Raw genomic sequence first — 14,913 nt, forward strand, 5'->3', positions numbered from 1 at the left:
CCTGCCTTTGTTTTAGAGATATCTATTTGTAGTTTTAAAGTTTTAGCAATCCAAATATGTTAAAGACATCTTACAACCTACCAGACTTCCATGGAGAACAAGCTCCAGAAAAAGAGAAATGATTAACACCACCCAAGAAAAAGAAGTACTGCACTTTGTCATATGGCCAGGTTTGCGAGTGTGTTGCCTGTATGCGTTATGATTAGGTAAGAGAGATGATCAATGAAGCGCTTTTTCCATGCGATTAATTAGTATACTTATTGATTTTGCAAATACCTGAAAATACCCTTCCCCTGGAAGGCTGGATTGTTGTGCAATCCCCAAAACTGTTTTATTCAACTTAATTAAAAGTGAAAAAAGAAACAAAAATTAAAATAAGCATATCGAAGACACTGGCATGTTTAATGTGGTAACGTTGTATAAAAACAAATTTCATTAGTGAACATAGCAATGGCTACATATGACAAATTATTGAAAAATTTAACACACGAAGCATGACAGAATGCATTATATGGATAACATGCACATGTATGTAACATAATATATAAATATACTAATAAATGCACATACTTAAAATATGTATATCTTTCACACACTAGTTACTGAAGTGAAGGTAGTTTAAAGAATGCAGAATTAAATCTGAATACATTTTAATCTTTCTTTACTTGCAATATTTGAAATATGCAGCTAGGGTACTGAATCGCCAGACAAACTTTCCCATCTCTATGTAGCAATCACCTATTCTTAGTATATATTTCATCATGGGACTTAATGAATGCAGCACAACAGCTGATGGCTGTCTTACCGTGTCCTGTATGTTGAAAGTGACTCTGGGTCCAGGAGATGCTCCATCTACACGTATTTCTGGGAGGTCCTCACTTTCTCCAAGACGTGTACTATCACATATATAAGAAGTCATTTAGTATTATTAATGCGGAACTTCTCAGTTATTTTATTCATATAGTAAATCTAGACAATAAAGGGTAAACACAGAGGCATTTCTGACAGTTGTTCCATTATTGTGGGGCTCCTTCTCAATTTAGAGCCACAACCTGAACATCTTCTAGGTGTTCTAGTCCTGAGTCTTTGGATTAGGCAGATTAAATGGCAATTCACTGACTTGCAAGAAACCAACTATTTTACATGCTTAGGAGCAACACAGCTGCACTGGATACAGAAGGCATACATAATACGTGATTTAAAGTGGTAAAACTAAAGTGGTAAAAAATTTAAGTGGTGGGGCTCTTCAGATGGGGTTGGCTCAATTTTCAGTCATTTCCACCCAGTTCTATGGGACAAAGTAAATGGAAGGCAAAACCTGAATCTCCACCCCAAATCTGAATTCACCCATGGTGGTGTATATTAAGTTGCTGTTCAACCCATTGGGAAACCTAAATTACTAGACAATAATGAGCAGATGAAGAAAACATACAGATTAACATCTTTGACCTCTGAACAAGTATATGCATTTGTGTGTGTGTTTTTAATCACCTTACCTTGCTCTGTCCATTCTTTTCAAAGGTGGCCTTCCAGATGCTGTAATACTTTTGGATCGATTATAGCTAGGTTTGTAGCCTAAGCCCCATTTGTCTTTCAGAGATGCTGCCTAAAAACAATCAAACAAAAACAACATTATTTCAATATTCCATCAACAGGACACTTACATAGCTTGACACTAAGGCAAATCAACTATTTAGGAATGCAACCTACCTACACATTCACACAGGCTACCAATATTGTAAATCAAAGGTATGATACTGAAAAAGTTAGTTATGCTGAAGTTCCATTGAGATCTGAATCGATTTGGCCAGCTGGGTCACATTCTACATTAGGTCTGCTTAACGTGAGGTCTGTGAATAGATTTAGACTCGCTCCTTAGAACTATAGGTTCCAAGGAACTTTCAAATGATTGTTGGGCTGGATCAAAAGGTTGAGCAGGGTTTCAAGAACTTCTCAAAAGTGTAGTTTAAAGCCTCTCATGCACTTCTCCTGCAAGTAGATGATTGGCACTGTTTGCTTACCGGAGACATGCATAAGATGCTTCAAACAGTGCTACTGAAAAGCAATGGAAGGCAGTCTCCACACTCATGTTTCAGCTGAAATGGGAGTGTTGGGGTTTTCTAATGTGTTTCTCCTTCATTTAACATAGAAGGGGACAGCTGCTTCAAACAAGACTTTAGCGAAAGGGCCCTGTGCTCCTGTTTCAAGCTGAAATAGAAGGGCAGCACAGGGCTGTCTTAAAGCCTGGGCAAGTCTCCTCACGCTCCTTTTAAACTTCCCAGATCAGATGTAAAAATGGAAGGGGGTTGGGGGGGGGCTCACAGTGCTGTACATTAGATTTGGCCCAGGAAGCCAATCTTTATATAGGATCTGGCCTTTGGAACCGAAAAGGTTCCCCCACTCCTTTGATGTAAAGAAGGAAAAAAAATAGTAATTGTGAACACAGCTCCAGAGAGAATAGTAGGCCAGCACAGATCTGTGGTGGTAAGAAGAGAGTATGGGATGAGAGAACACATTTAAAGGGATAAGACAGCAGGTACTGTGAAATGGAGAGAGGAAAAGGAGGGTGGGTTCATATATTATATGGAAATAGGTGCAAAAAACCCAGAGCTGACAGAAATTGCTAAAAACGAAACTGCTGACTTGCACCAAAAAGGCTTTTCCATAGTTAACACAGAAATGCATCCCTCTTCTGTTAGGAAAAAAAGGGGCTCTCAGAGTGACTTATGTACCTGTGTCTTGATATTTATTTAAAATTTACACCCTGCTTGATTGTAAAACAAAAACACCCCTCAAAGTGGTTTACAAAAGGTAAAACAGTAAAATTATCAATAAGAAGAATTAACAATAAGAACAATGCAACATTTTGAAAAAGAACATTTCAAAACAAACTATAGGTAATCATTTCAAAGTAGGAGTCACCAAATGCCTGGCTGAACAGGAATGTTTTCAAATTCCACCTAAACACTAATAACGAAGAGGACAGCTACACAGAGGGCATTCCGTAATTTGGGGGGGGGGGGTCACTACAGAGAAGGTCCTGTCATATCAGAAACAGTGTTCTATTATGTGAAAACAATGTTCATGTAGCAATGTTACTGTGCTACAAAGGAATCTTAAGAACTGCTCACCCGCATACTTGACCTGCGCAGTTTTTTACGAACATCTCGGCGAATATCATTGACAGCGACCGACTCCAATTGCTGATAACGTTGAATTTCTTGGTTTATGGTTCCTTCACTTGCACCCAGTTTCCTGAGGACATAATGGTGAAAACTCTGAGTAGAAAACTAAAGACAATTTGGTGTGATGATTAGAGCGGTGGACCTGGAAAGGGGAGGCATGGGTTCAGGGCGGTGGGACTAGATGACACTTGATGTCGTTTCCAACTCTACAATTCTATGAAATCCTGACACCAGCCACTTTCTTCTTGCCAGACAGAGTTGTTGTGAGGATAAAAGAGGACAACTATATAGTGGTATAAAAATATATAGTGGTATATATATATATATAGTGGTATAAAAATGTAAGATACAGTTTTAATCAAATGTAAAGTTTTAATCAAATGTAAGATACAGTTTTAATCAAAAAGGCAGGTCTCTCACGGTTGATTTAATTATTCTGACCGAAAGATTTTTTTTAGAAAGGAAACACGCACACTTACTTTAGATCATCAATTACTTTGGCTTGTTCATTCAGCTCCCTTATGTCCACTAAACGTTTCACATACTTTCTTCCTCTCTGCTCTCCCGTCTGGTTATTAGATATCCCCTGCCTCCTATAGTCAGCATTCTCCTATTTAAGAATTAGAAAAGCATTTCATGTCATTGTCCGTTAAAAGTGGTAGCATTTAAGCAGAAGACCAGGTTTTCTACCACCAATCAAAATAGCATGCAAAATCATTTTGAAAAGAAGCCAGCTGATTCTTGATTTGCCAGTGACCCACTGATTCCACCATTCATTTAAAGAGATGCTATATATGCTACATACATGTCCCCATGAGCAAGACCTGCCCGCTTTTAAGTGTGAATTGTTAGGATAAGCAGTATCACTTGATGCTGATCCCGACAGATATTCTACAGGAACAGAGTGACGATGGCTTTTGGGGCTCAAGCCCAGCAGGTGATTTACAATCCGCTGCCCAAAAGTGAGCTTGTGTACATCTCCACATAGTGGACCACCTTCTGATTTCTAAATGATAACAAATAGCAAGATTAATAACTCAAGAAATGTTTCTCCTTTCTCCTTATCGTCTGGCCCTTCTCTTAGGGTTCCTTGCAGGTTCTCTTTCTATTCTTTCCCACAAACCTTGGCTCCCACAAGGTCTACAAATGCAAGCTACTATGTTAACTCTAGAGAGATGTAGCAAATTCATCTACTCTCCACTGATCCCGGTCCTGTTATTCCTGTACATAACCAAGCTGCCCCTCGCTTGACATCAACTAACTGGAATTTCTACTTGTCAGGGTCTGCAGATTGACACTGGTTTGCAGATAATCTTTGAACTAGGTTTAGGTTTGTTGTTTAAAGCAGTGTTAGCCAATGTGGCACCCTCCAGAGCTTGTTCAACTACAACTCCCATCATTCCTGGCACAGGCCATACTAGCTGGGGCTGATGGGAATTGCTAGACTACAATATCCAGAGTCACTATGTTGGCTACCCTTGACTTAAGAGTCTTCAACAAATCATTTCTTTTTAAAAAAACCTACTACTACACTGCAAATAAATTTCAGTAATGGGATAACTAGCTTTTTAATTTTAACTGAAGAGACCAATACTATGCATGCTTCTTTGGAAGTGAGCTCAATTGGACTTGCCTAGTAAACATATGCAGAACTGCAGCCTTAATCCAATACCAACATTCAAAGAACTGTAAAACTAGTTCTGGGGGTCCAAATAAACTTCTTTTCCTCTAAACAACAGTTCAGCAATTGAAATTAAGGGGAATTCTAAAAGCAGTCTGTGCTATGTTCATTAGCTGTTCAAACAATACAAACACATACCATTGAGCTTAATGAAAGCTCCTTGCAAGCGTCTGAGCCCACAAATATAACTTGAATCATGCTGCACTCTGTTAATACGTATTACGAAACTCTTATGTCTAAGCAAATATGCAATATGCCAAGCTGCTATTTTGCTTCATGTATTAGAATTATATTTAAGATTTATTAATCAGTTTACTAACCACACTAACAGCAGGAGACATGGTATCAACTTCATCCTCATCTGATAGGTCAACCATGTTAACAGAGTTAAGGTCAGCAATGTCATCTAAATCTTCTTCTCCTGTCAATGTTGTAAGAGTATTTCCTAGAGCATTTAATCTTTTCCCAATGTTAGGATCCATGTGCACATCAATGCCACACATCTTCCACAGCACATTAAGAGTCCATGTCCCAGCACTATTACTTTCTGTTTTGATAGAAAAAAGGGGTGGGAGAGAGCACATCACATTTTTGATTTAGGTATGCAAAAACTAATATCTAGTATTTCACCAGCAGCTTAAGACATTTTTTCTCAGTTGTACTGTACATGGTTAGAAACATCATAGCAGTTTACCACATTCTGCAACGCACATGCTGCATACTCTTTTTGTCTTTTTGGCAGATGGGAAAAAAAGATAAAATAATGAAGGATTGTCACAGGAACAAGAAAAAATGTGCAGTGCTTTCTTCAAATGGGCAATTAAACTTTATTTACTCTTGCTATTACTTTAACATTTACCTCAACATCTCTTATATTTTAGCATTCTTATTCAAAGGCTGAACAGAATAATCACACACTGAACTAGAACCATAGAATTGGAAGAGACCACAAGGGTCATCTAGTCCAACTCCCGCAATGTAATAGTTTGCTCAAACCCATGACACCGAGATTCAAAGCTATACAGTGGTTACAGACGCTTCAGGTTACAGACTCTGCTAACCCAGAAATAGTGCTTCAGGTTAAGAACTTTGCTTCAGGATGAGAACAGAAATCGTGCTCCGGCAGCGTGGCAGCAAAAGGAGGCCCTATTACCTAAAGTGGTGCTTCAGGTTAAGAACAGTTTCAGGTTAAGAATGGACCTCCGGAACGAATTAAGTACGTAACCAGAGGTACCACTGTACCAGCTTTTGTAACATTCTATAATGTTTTAATCCAACTGTTAAGACGCGCCCCACCAAGGCTACAATTTGTTCCTGAATATAAATCTCCTGTATTAAAGACTAAGATGGGATGACAGATGCACAATAAAAAGGAAGACTCACACACAAGAGACTAAAGCTGCTTTGAAATAGCTCTTACCTGCAGCTGCTTGCCCTGTTGTTCTTGAGCACACTTCATAGGTGCCATCTGGCACTACGCCTAAAGATGTAAGAAAACTACAGTGAACCTACCATCACATCACGAAGCTTTTTAGGTGAAACTTGCACTAATATATAATCAATCATTTCCTAATGATATTTCGTTCTCCTGTGGTAGTTAAATAAACAGGAGTGGATCAAGACGCTCCTTTCAGCAAATAGAAGGATTCCTTCTGTCCACAGAATGGACTCTGTAAATCTAAGATCAACCTTCCCTTCCTCCTGCAGTGCCCTGTGCCACCTCCCCACAGGGTTCTGGTTGGTTCCTCACCTCTGGAGAGCTTTTGGGGGCGGGCATACAGGGTTGCAGGAAGAAGCAGGAATCACTGAAAATCACTCCCCTCTATTAAATTGGCAGGAGTGGCCCATGCATGGAACTCTGTTCATGGGAAGACTGTATCCACACCATTAATTTTCTTGAACTGGCATTTGGACATTTCTTACAGTAATACTAAATTCATGAAGGTGAAACACAGGTTAGGGCAGTATTCCATGAATGCATCCCATCAGTACAAGTATTCCCACTTGAGCAGAGACCCCCCTTTTTTTCCCTCCCCTTGTGCATGCCCCACACCCTCCCCAAATATATTCCAGAGGGTTGGGGAAACCCTGAGAACAGATTTAGTAGGGGAAGGAGAGGAAGAGAGAGTTCTATTGTGCAAGCAGAAATCCTTGTGCTGAGAGAACGTTCATGGAACACTATGTAAGAAACACCTTATGCTTTTTTGTGGAGCTTCTCAAAATGTTCAGAAATAGCAATAGCCGAGACAATAAGATAAAGGCTTACAGGCATTCATGACTAGATCTCCTCGCACTTCTGGCTTCCAGTCATCCCAGCTTGTTTCAAAGCCATCAGCAAAGCGAATGCAGAAGTTTTTAAAATGACCTTTGCTGACAAGAGATTCTGAAGAGCAGGCAGTAATTAAAGTACTTTCAATGGTCAGGACTAATGCAGAACCAGTGTCCAGATCAGCTGTATGATTAGACTGAAAAAAGCAAGGAACTATTGTATAAAAGTCTATTTCAGAAATAAGAAAGAATTTAGGCTGAATTCCTCACTCATAGTCATTTCTAGTTTCCCTTTATGAAGTAGGTACACACATACACATCAAAATTAACCTATATAAATTAGTATTCAATAACTGGATCCCTGGCAGCTCTCTTAAGATCAACCCCCTACAGCAAATTCCTGCTTTTCGTTACAAGTATGCACAAACTTGTAATTAAGCCCATCTTTATGAGTTTTAACTTTAAGGGTTATTTCCTAATGTTAGTTATTTACTTTACAGTACCTAGCATAATCTAGTTTTACAAAACATCCTTTTCATGGATAAATCCATGATAAGCAGCATTTTTAACAAGCTAGCATATATCTAGAGGCTGCAGCACAACATATATCTGGAAAAGGTAGTTTTTCAGTTTCAAATCTAACATGAACTTCACAGGAATATATAGAGCACTCTCAGTTACATTCTACATTCTATTACACATGGGGAAATACAGCTCATCAGATGTTATTGATAACACTTATTACTTACACAGTAACTCTGTTTTTCTTTCTGTCCCCCAAAATTAATCTTGTGGCCCTGCCTCTGAATCTGTACCAATATTAAAAGCATTACATTGATATGTTTTGGTCATTGAGATATTTTAAAAGCAAAAGTATAACAAGATATGTATTGTATTCAACACTACGTCACCCAAACATTTTAGCTTTAGTTGTACTACAAAATTCAATTTTATGGTACATATCATACAATCCCAATTGTATCCATCATTATAGATAATTATTAGATTATGATATAACAGTAAATATACATTCTTTCATTTATTTTAATCCATATCAATTGCAACTTACTAAATTATATGTTGTGTTTTCCTTATAAGGCTTTAAGAGTAGTGTATATTAATTCTTTCAGGGACAAGGTCACATCATCTAGTTCCAACATCAGTGTAGTGTTGTTTTTTTACACTGTGCTCTAATTTGCAAATCAAAAGCAGATGGACATAAAACATATGCTTCTCATTTATTTCAGCTGTACCATCACAGTAATAAGAAAACTTCACTGTAGAATTTGGAGACTTTTTTTTTTTTAAATTGTTTTCTAACAAAGTGAGTAAGAAACATAGCTTGTGATATGTGCTGTCTCTACAGCATAAATACAACTTGCATTACTTATTCAAGTTTCAGGGACTCAAAGAATTGAACTCAACTATTCTACTAAGAGTAGACATTGAAATTAATGAACCAAACTTAGTTGTGTTTACTAACATCAGCGGAACTATTCCAAGTAGGATTAGCACTGAATACAACCTAAACTGATTAATTTATGAAATATGCACAGTTTTAGTTTTTTAAAAGATATACATTGTTAATGGTTACTATGTAGGTATACTTTAAGATCTTATCAAATACTTAAAAGAATATTAAGAAAATAAATTGAATCTATAAATATTAGTAAAACGACCATCTTAATTATAATCTGAAAAACGTATTTCTGAAATTAAGATAAACCACTTGCAAGTCTTCAAACATTTCGACATATTCAGTTTTGAGATATCTAACCATCAATGAAAAGGATTACTGAAATTTTTGAGTTTTGTAGTTTCTCTCAAACAATAACTATTACCCAGAAGCATACTGATACTGCAATAGTAAACTTCAATATCATTTAATTTTTAAAAATTATGTTATTTTCTTTAATACCTGTGGTGTATTGGTGATGGGCAGGCAAATTCCCAAGTCATTAACTGTTAGCTGGAGGAAGAGTGTCCCAAAAGCTTGAGCAGATGTCTGCTGAATTCCAGGTAACATATCAACTATTTCCTTTGTAGCCATATGAATATCTTTATTCAAGGCCATTCTCTGTTCATTCCAGTTGTCATAAGCAGCCTTGTAGTTCAGCCAGAAAAGCACAGCTTATCAAGGGGGGAAAATGTTTTCACTATTTTAGAATATAGAAAATCATTCTAAGTTCAGCTATAATAAATTGCTGTGCCCTGTCAGTTATTGAAGAGTTAGGAACACATGTTTCTCTGTCTTGTTCTGCTTCTGGACTACAATATATGTTAATATGGCATGGAACCAAGTCAACATGATTCCAGCTATTGGCCTTTTAAATAAAGTAACATTTCCTTGCCTAACCATAGTTTTCAGTGCACACATCTCTTTTGGTAAAACAAAAACCAACACAAAGTCCACTAGTACCTCTGTCAAAGGCCACAGGCTGAGCAAAAACAATTGGCCGGTTCAAAGTAATGAGCACAGCTTCTCGATCTGACGAACCGCTGATTTCTTCTCTCAGAGCATTTCTTAATCCAATTCGGGTTTTAAAATAAGCAACTTGATGGAAGTCTGATCCAGCTTCTTCATAAACCTTAAGACATTCCAAACATATCAACAGGGAGAATACAGCGGAGCAAAAGACCAAGCTTGGAAGGATACAAACATAATAATTTTAAAATGGAGGTATTCTTAAATGTACACTTATTGGGCTAGGGACCAGAGTTGGAGCAGATTTGGGGGAGAATGGGAGACCAAAAAAGAAGCTGAGAGCACCTCGTTTTGTGAGTGGAATTCAGCTTATTAGAACAGGGTGCTTCCAGCTCCCTTTTCAGCTTTCCTTGTCCCCTCAACTTCCACTCACTGAAGTTTTTCAGGATCCTGTTTACAGAAGGGCACATGGGGATCTAAACCAAAGTTTTATAAAGCCATGTTTAACATTTCTTTCTTCATTCCATTTTGAGAACCAGAAAATGTCACCAGCAGGCTGTAAAATCATAATTACTCACCTGATGTTTGACGATTTGTCCCAATGCCAGATTTAAGTCCACTTGGCATTTACCGAAGAGCTTTAGGTAGCTGGCACTACCAGGCATTGCTTTGGTTTGCAATCTATTTGAGAGCTCCAGTTCTATTAGTCCTGTTTCAAATCTTACCGCCCTCATAGATGGTGTGGTGGCTGTTACCTGGATACCCTAATAATGCAAAGGAAGGACTTTAAATACACACCTCAGTCTCTCAAACACATATTTATAAATGTATCATTTAAGAAACCTTCTGCCTTTCACAATAGTTTCCATGAAAGGTAATAATTCTTTTGTTTGTTCCTTAAATTTAGAAAACATTATTAGAGGAGGAAAACAAACCACTGAGAGACATCCTAATACCCAAGAGAGAACGAGATTCCCTGCATTCTCATTCACTATTGATTTCACATTTCATTACAATATAACCACTGGCCACACTTGGAAGAACCCATGAATATCAAACATACTTTAAACTGCAGACTCAAGGAGTAGAGAAGAATCTTTGGCTTTTCTCCATCAGTTGTTCCATCATGTTCATTCCAAAGAGGAATAGGTTGCTCCCCTCCTGCATTTATAATTAAAACAACACAGTTCCAGAATTCAATTAAGCATTTGTCATTTCCACAAGATTAAGGTGGAGGATGGGTTAAAAAAAACACACATCACACCTATCCAACTTTCTAAATGCAACTGCCCAATATGATCCAGCTGTCACTTCTCCAGTCCCAAAGGTGAAACAAGATTTGAGAACTCAAAGAGTAGTTGTAAGAACAACAATATAAATGATTATATAGTATTAGAAATGGACAGACACTGTTTTCATAGTAACCCAACCCATTCAAAACATGCTGGCATGTATAAACGGCATACATTGACTTAGAGATAGTTGCCACAACACACTGATTACTATTATATTTGACTAAAACAACAACAGCACAGTTTTAATGACAACAAAGTAAGTGTGCCTTCTCACCAACAATAAACGACCTTTGGCGAGTGGTAACACTGTTCAAGAAAATTACATAATAATAAAAGAAATAGTAAGTAAGTGAAATTTTGCAAAAACGCATTCCTACCAAAGGGTGGTATTTTAATATTAATCATTTCCAGAGCAGATTCACTGAAATCAATTTCAATTGGTGTATTCCGAATATATGACTTAGTTGGATATCACCCACAGTGTGTAACTATTGCCTGCTTGTGTCTAATACAGAATAATGGAAACATCACAGTCCACATTTTTTGAATAAAATATGTGACTTCAGATACCATAAATAGAAGGAAGCAACATTAGTGTGGAGCTTTGAGTGCTGACTGTTCAGTTTAGTAATGTTTTCAAGCAGTTAGGCTTACCTGAGACTTTCTGTATAACTTCATTGACCTCTTTCATAAATACTTTCTGCACAAAAACCAAATGGTTCAAAAGGTCTGTTGTCAGATTATGCTCAAAGGACCCAACCTGGGAGGAAAGGGAGAAGCCTTTTAACAGATGTTGATTCATGATGAAGGGCTTGAAGCAAACAATAGGAAAAAGTGTAACGTTTATTTTTGAGATGGAAGAATTTCTAAAACTAAAATACACACAACTCAAGATACAATATAGTTAGGAAGATTTATGTTGCAGAACCTGGATGTAAGGAGCCACATGGTAGAAGCAGAACTGTTTCAGACATTGTACAATTACATAAGCACAATCATAAAAATATATTGTTATGTAAACTTTAAATATACAGGCATAATGTATAAATGTTAATGCTTTTTTATTGGAAAAAAATCAGGCTAATTTGCTTTTAACACCTGATTCTATCAGTAATTTTAATGCATATTTTATCTAAATCACTGTGAGGCTTTGATGATTAAGCTGCATATAAATCCTGTTAAAATAAAAATTATAAATAATATATATACTACATACCTCAGCTACACAGCGCAAATAATTTCCCTGGAGATAGTAACCTTGCTTAGTGGGCAGCTCATCTATACTCCATATTTGATCTGAATAGGTATCATGTTCTTCCATTATGTATTTGCCTGACATAGTTACAGGAGGAAGATTAAGACTGGCTGAAGGAGGTATGGTAGACATATCAGTGGCAGAGACTTTGGAAGTGAACCGCAACCTGTGATTTGGCAGCTCAAATGTAAACATTGTTTGTGCACCTGTGAAAAGAAAACAGTCAATTGACTAGTCTACATGAATGCATTGCAGTTATAGAAACAGTCACCCACTTCCTACTTTCCATGTCAATGCTATCCCTTCCCCTTGATGAGGCTGGATTTCAACAGTTTTTATCTCATTCCTCAGATGGTATGGAAATTATGCAAGTGCAAGGGAAGTATGCCTACCAGCTGTCCCAAAACACAACCATTACCATATTGGCCCGAATATAAGCTGCGTCTGAATATAAGCCACTTCCTTAAAATTCGGCAGGCACTCACACCCATTCTGTTTTACTATATGTCTGTTTTGGCAGTGATATCGCAAAAGACAATTTTTGTAAGGTCACAAATGAAAGCTGCACTTTTAACTTTTCACGGTCAGAATTTGGAAAAAAAGTGAGGCTTATATTCAGGCCAAACAGTACTTTTTAGGACCTATTCTATTCCATTAACAGCTATTCAACTCCATTAACAAGCTAAAAATAAACAACAGAAATCAATGAACAAAGTACACTGCATATGCAATATTAAGATAATATATCATCTCTGTAAGACAGGTGGAGGTTCATATTTAAATATTTGATAGTTAAACCCCCAAACCTTTTTGTTTCATGGCACTCAAACATCACTGAAGACCTAACTGTATATTGAACACAAAATATTACATATTGCTGTCTATTTTAAAATCCTTCCTGAGTGTGGCATTAGCAATTCAAGCAGCCACTAAAACGTGAACTAATGACGCTTTGTTGTGATGCAAAACTATTCTCTTTGCAAAAGCAAAACAGACAACTGTTGTTTAATGATTTAGCTAATTTCCACACACAAAATCAATGCATTTTTTTACACCTAGAGCATTCCCACATGTGCCAACCAACCTGGGAACACCGCCCAATATGAAGCAATGTTACCTGTCATTCCATGACTTCTCATTCTTCCCATCTTGTATTCTGCTTTCAGAGATGGCAGCAGTGCTGCTCCAATCGCAATTCCATCAATCATGGCACTGAATTTAAGAACTATGGGCTTCTTTTCCAAACCTTCTGGCAACTGTGGAAACTCATTGGTTTCTACAGGTGTCTGATTTACACTTGTGGGTGTTTTTTCTGCAGGCATTGGTGTTGCAATATCTTCTTTTGTAGGCTGGGCACTATTTATTTATTTTAAAAAAAGAATACCAATTACTAGATATTAAAAACATTGTAACATATGAGCTTGAGCATGCAAATTTAGTTCACCCTACCATGCAGATGAAGCCTCCAAATAGACACATATATCAACTGCGATACTCACACTACAGTTGGCTGTCTGATGAGGTCAGAGATTTGTTTCGAGAGCTGATGAGAGCTGCGTACCATCATGCTGTGCAGTGTAGCTGGATGCTGAGGAATGTTGATGCTAATAGCCCCTACTTTGAAGACTGCAGCATTGTTTGTTTTCAGCCCCCTTTGGGCACTATAAAGAGCCTGCGATTTGGCAATGCTACATTTCACCACAGTTCTAAGAAGAAGAAGAAACTTGTTTACATGTTTTAAAATACAAAGCAGCTCTAGTGAATCATCTTGCATCCTCAGTAAAATTTATCAGCAATTCACGCTGTAACCCTACCTCACTTACCTAAGAGTAAACTCCACTGAACTAAATGGGGCTTACTTCAGGGTAGAGGTGTATATGATTGCATAGTTGCAGAGACTAATTGTCAAATTTCATATTACATGGGAGATTCCCATTCCAGGAACCTAAACTGAAGCTGACAATTGTGGCTAGAAACCAGCAAAGAACGACCGCAAATTAAGCATGACTACTGTCAACTGATGCAGTCATTTGCTTTAATGACATGCATGGGCATATGCAGCAAAATAATTCCAATCATTTAAAAAAAAACACCACACTCTGGGCAAAAAGACAACACAGACATACCACCATGCAAATCTCCCAGTAAAGGATTTTACTTTTACTGTTTAAGAAGATAACCTTTCCAACAGCTAATTTCAAACAGACAAATAGATTACCTAATATAAGAACACTGAAATATATCTTTTCCCACTAAAATGCAAGCTTCAATGAAAACTTTGTAGCTATTTTATGTTTCTGAAGTAAGCAGAAAAAGAGCAAATGCAATATATTTTAAATAGAAAAATAAAGAAAACTTGAAACACAGTTATTTCATCACAGTTGACTGACATGTATGAAAGACCAATACTACTCGTACCATATCTGTACTTTAAATATCCTTTCCAATTTTCTTGGGGATCAAGAAGCCAACATTTCATACTTTCAAGCAAGACATAAGTATACAAATTGTTATCTATCAAAATAAGATTCTAATTATTGGCTCCGGCAAGGAGAAATTTCCCCTATACTTGCCTTTCAAAACCTGCAGCCAAAACCTAATACTCTCACAAGCCTTGTGAACTGCAATCATTATATAGAAAAAATTGTGAAACATTTCACTGAGATTTACTTTTGTGTATGTGGTTTAGAAATGCAGCCTTAATTGAAATACTTGATCTTAAATGGTCTTGTTGAGACCAATTGCTTAGATCAAAGGTGGTGAATCTCTTGCCTCTGGGTCTATTTAGATCCACCAGATCGCCT

The 14,913-nt window shown here is 37.3% G+C and overlaps 1 protein-coding gene across 11 annotated transcripts in view; it reads right to left on the minus strand.

The window, feature by feature from the left end:
* Positions 1 to 14,913, minus strand: part of BLTP1 (bridge-like lipid transfer protein family member 1) — a 104,942-nt gene that overhangs the window by 23,613 nt on the left and 66,416 nt on the right. For 4 of the 11 annotated variants that reach the window (XM_081876530.1, XM_081876534.1, XM_081876529.1 and 1 more), the window contains 18 exons: positions 13,609 to 13,815; positions 13,227 to 13,465; positions 12,071 to 12,315; positions 11,509 to 11,614; positions 10,623 to 10,720; positions 10,138 to 10,323; positions 9,554 to 9,722; positions 9,053 to 9,264; positions 7,884 to 7,943; positions 7,133 to 7,331; positions 6,287 to 6,346; positions 5,187 to 5,413; positions 3,991 to 4,191; positions 3,665 to 3,795; positions 3,132 to 3,255; positions 1,497 to 1,606; positions 806 to 896; positions 277 to 339 (listed from right to left, as the gene is read on the minus strand). In XM_081876530.1, the coding sequence (XP_081732656.1) occupies positions 277 to 339; positions 806 to 896; positions 1,497 to 1,606; positions 3,132 to 3,255; positions 3,665 to 3,795; positions 3,991 to 4,191; positions 5,187 to 5,413; positions 6,287 to 6,346; positions 7,133 to 7,331; positions 7,884 to 7,943; positions 9,053 to 9,264; positions 9,554 to 9,722; positions 10,138 to 10,323; positions 10,623 to 10,720; positions 11,509 to 11,614; positions 12,071 to 12,315; positions 13,227 to 13,465; positions 13,609 to 13,815 (2,728 nt within the window). The remainder of the gene's footprint in view (positions 1 to 276; positions 340 to 805; positions 897 to 1,496; positions 1,607 to 3,131; positions 3,256 to 3,664; positions 3,796 to 3,990; positions 4,192 to 5,186; positions 5,414 to 6,286; positions 6,347 to 7,132; positions 7,332 to 7,883; positions 7,944 to 9,052; positions 9,265 to 9,553; positions 9,723 to 10,137; positions 10,324 to 10,622; positions 10,721 to 11,508; positions 11,615 to 12,070; positions 12,316 to 13,226; positions 13,466 to 13,608; positions 13,816 to 14,913) is intronic. The other 7 variants (XM_081876533.1, XM_081876531.1, XM_081876536.1 and 4 more) reach the window with 5 other exon arrangements.

Source organism: Podarcis erhardii (genome assembly GCF_964252035.2).
Source record: "Podarcis erhardii genome assembly, chromosome: 9".
In the NCBI taxonomy this organism is placed as follows: domain Eukaryota; kingdom Metazoa; phylum Chordata; class Lepidosauria; order Squamata; family Lacertidae; genus Podarcis; species Podarcis erhardii.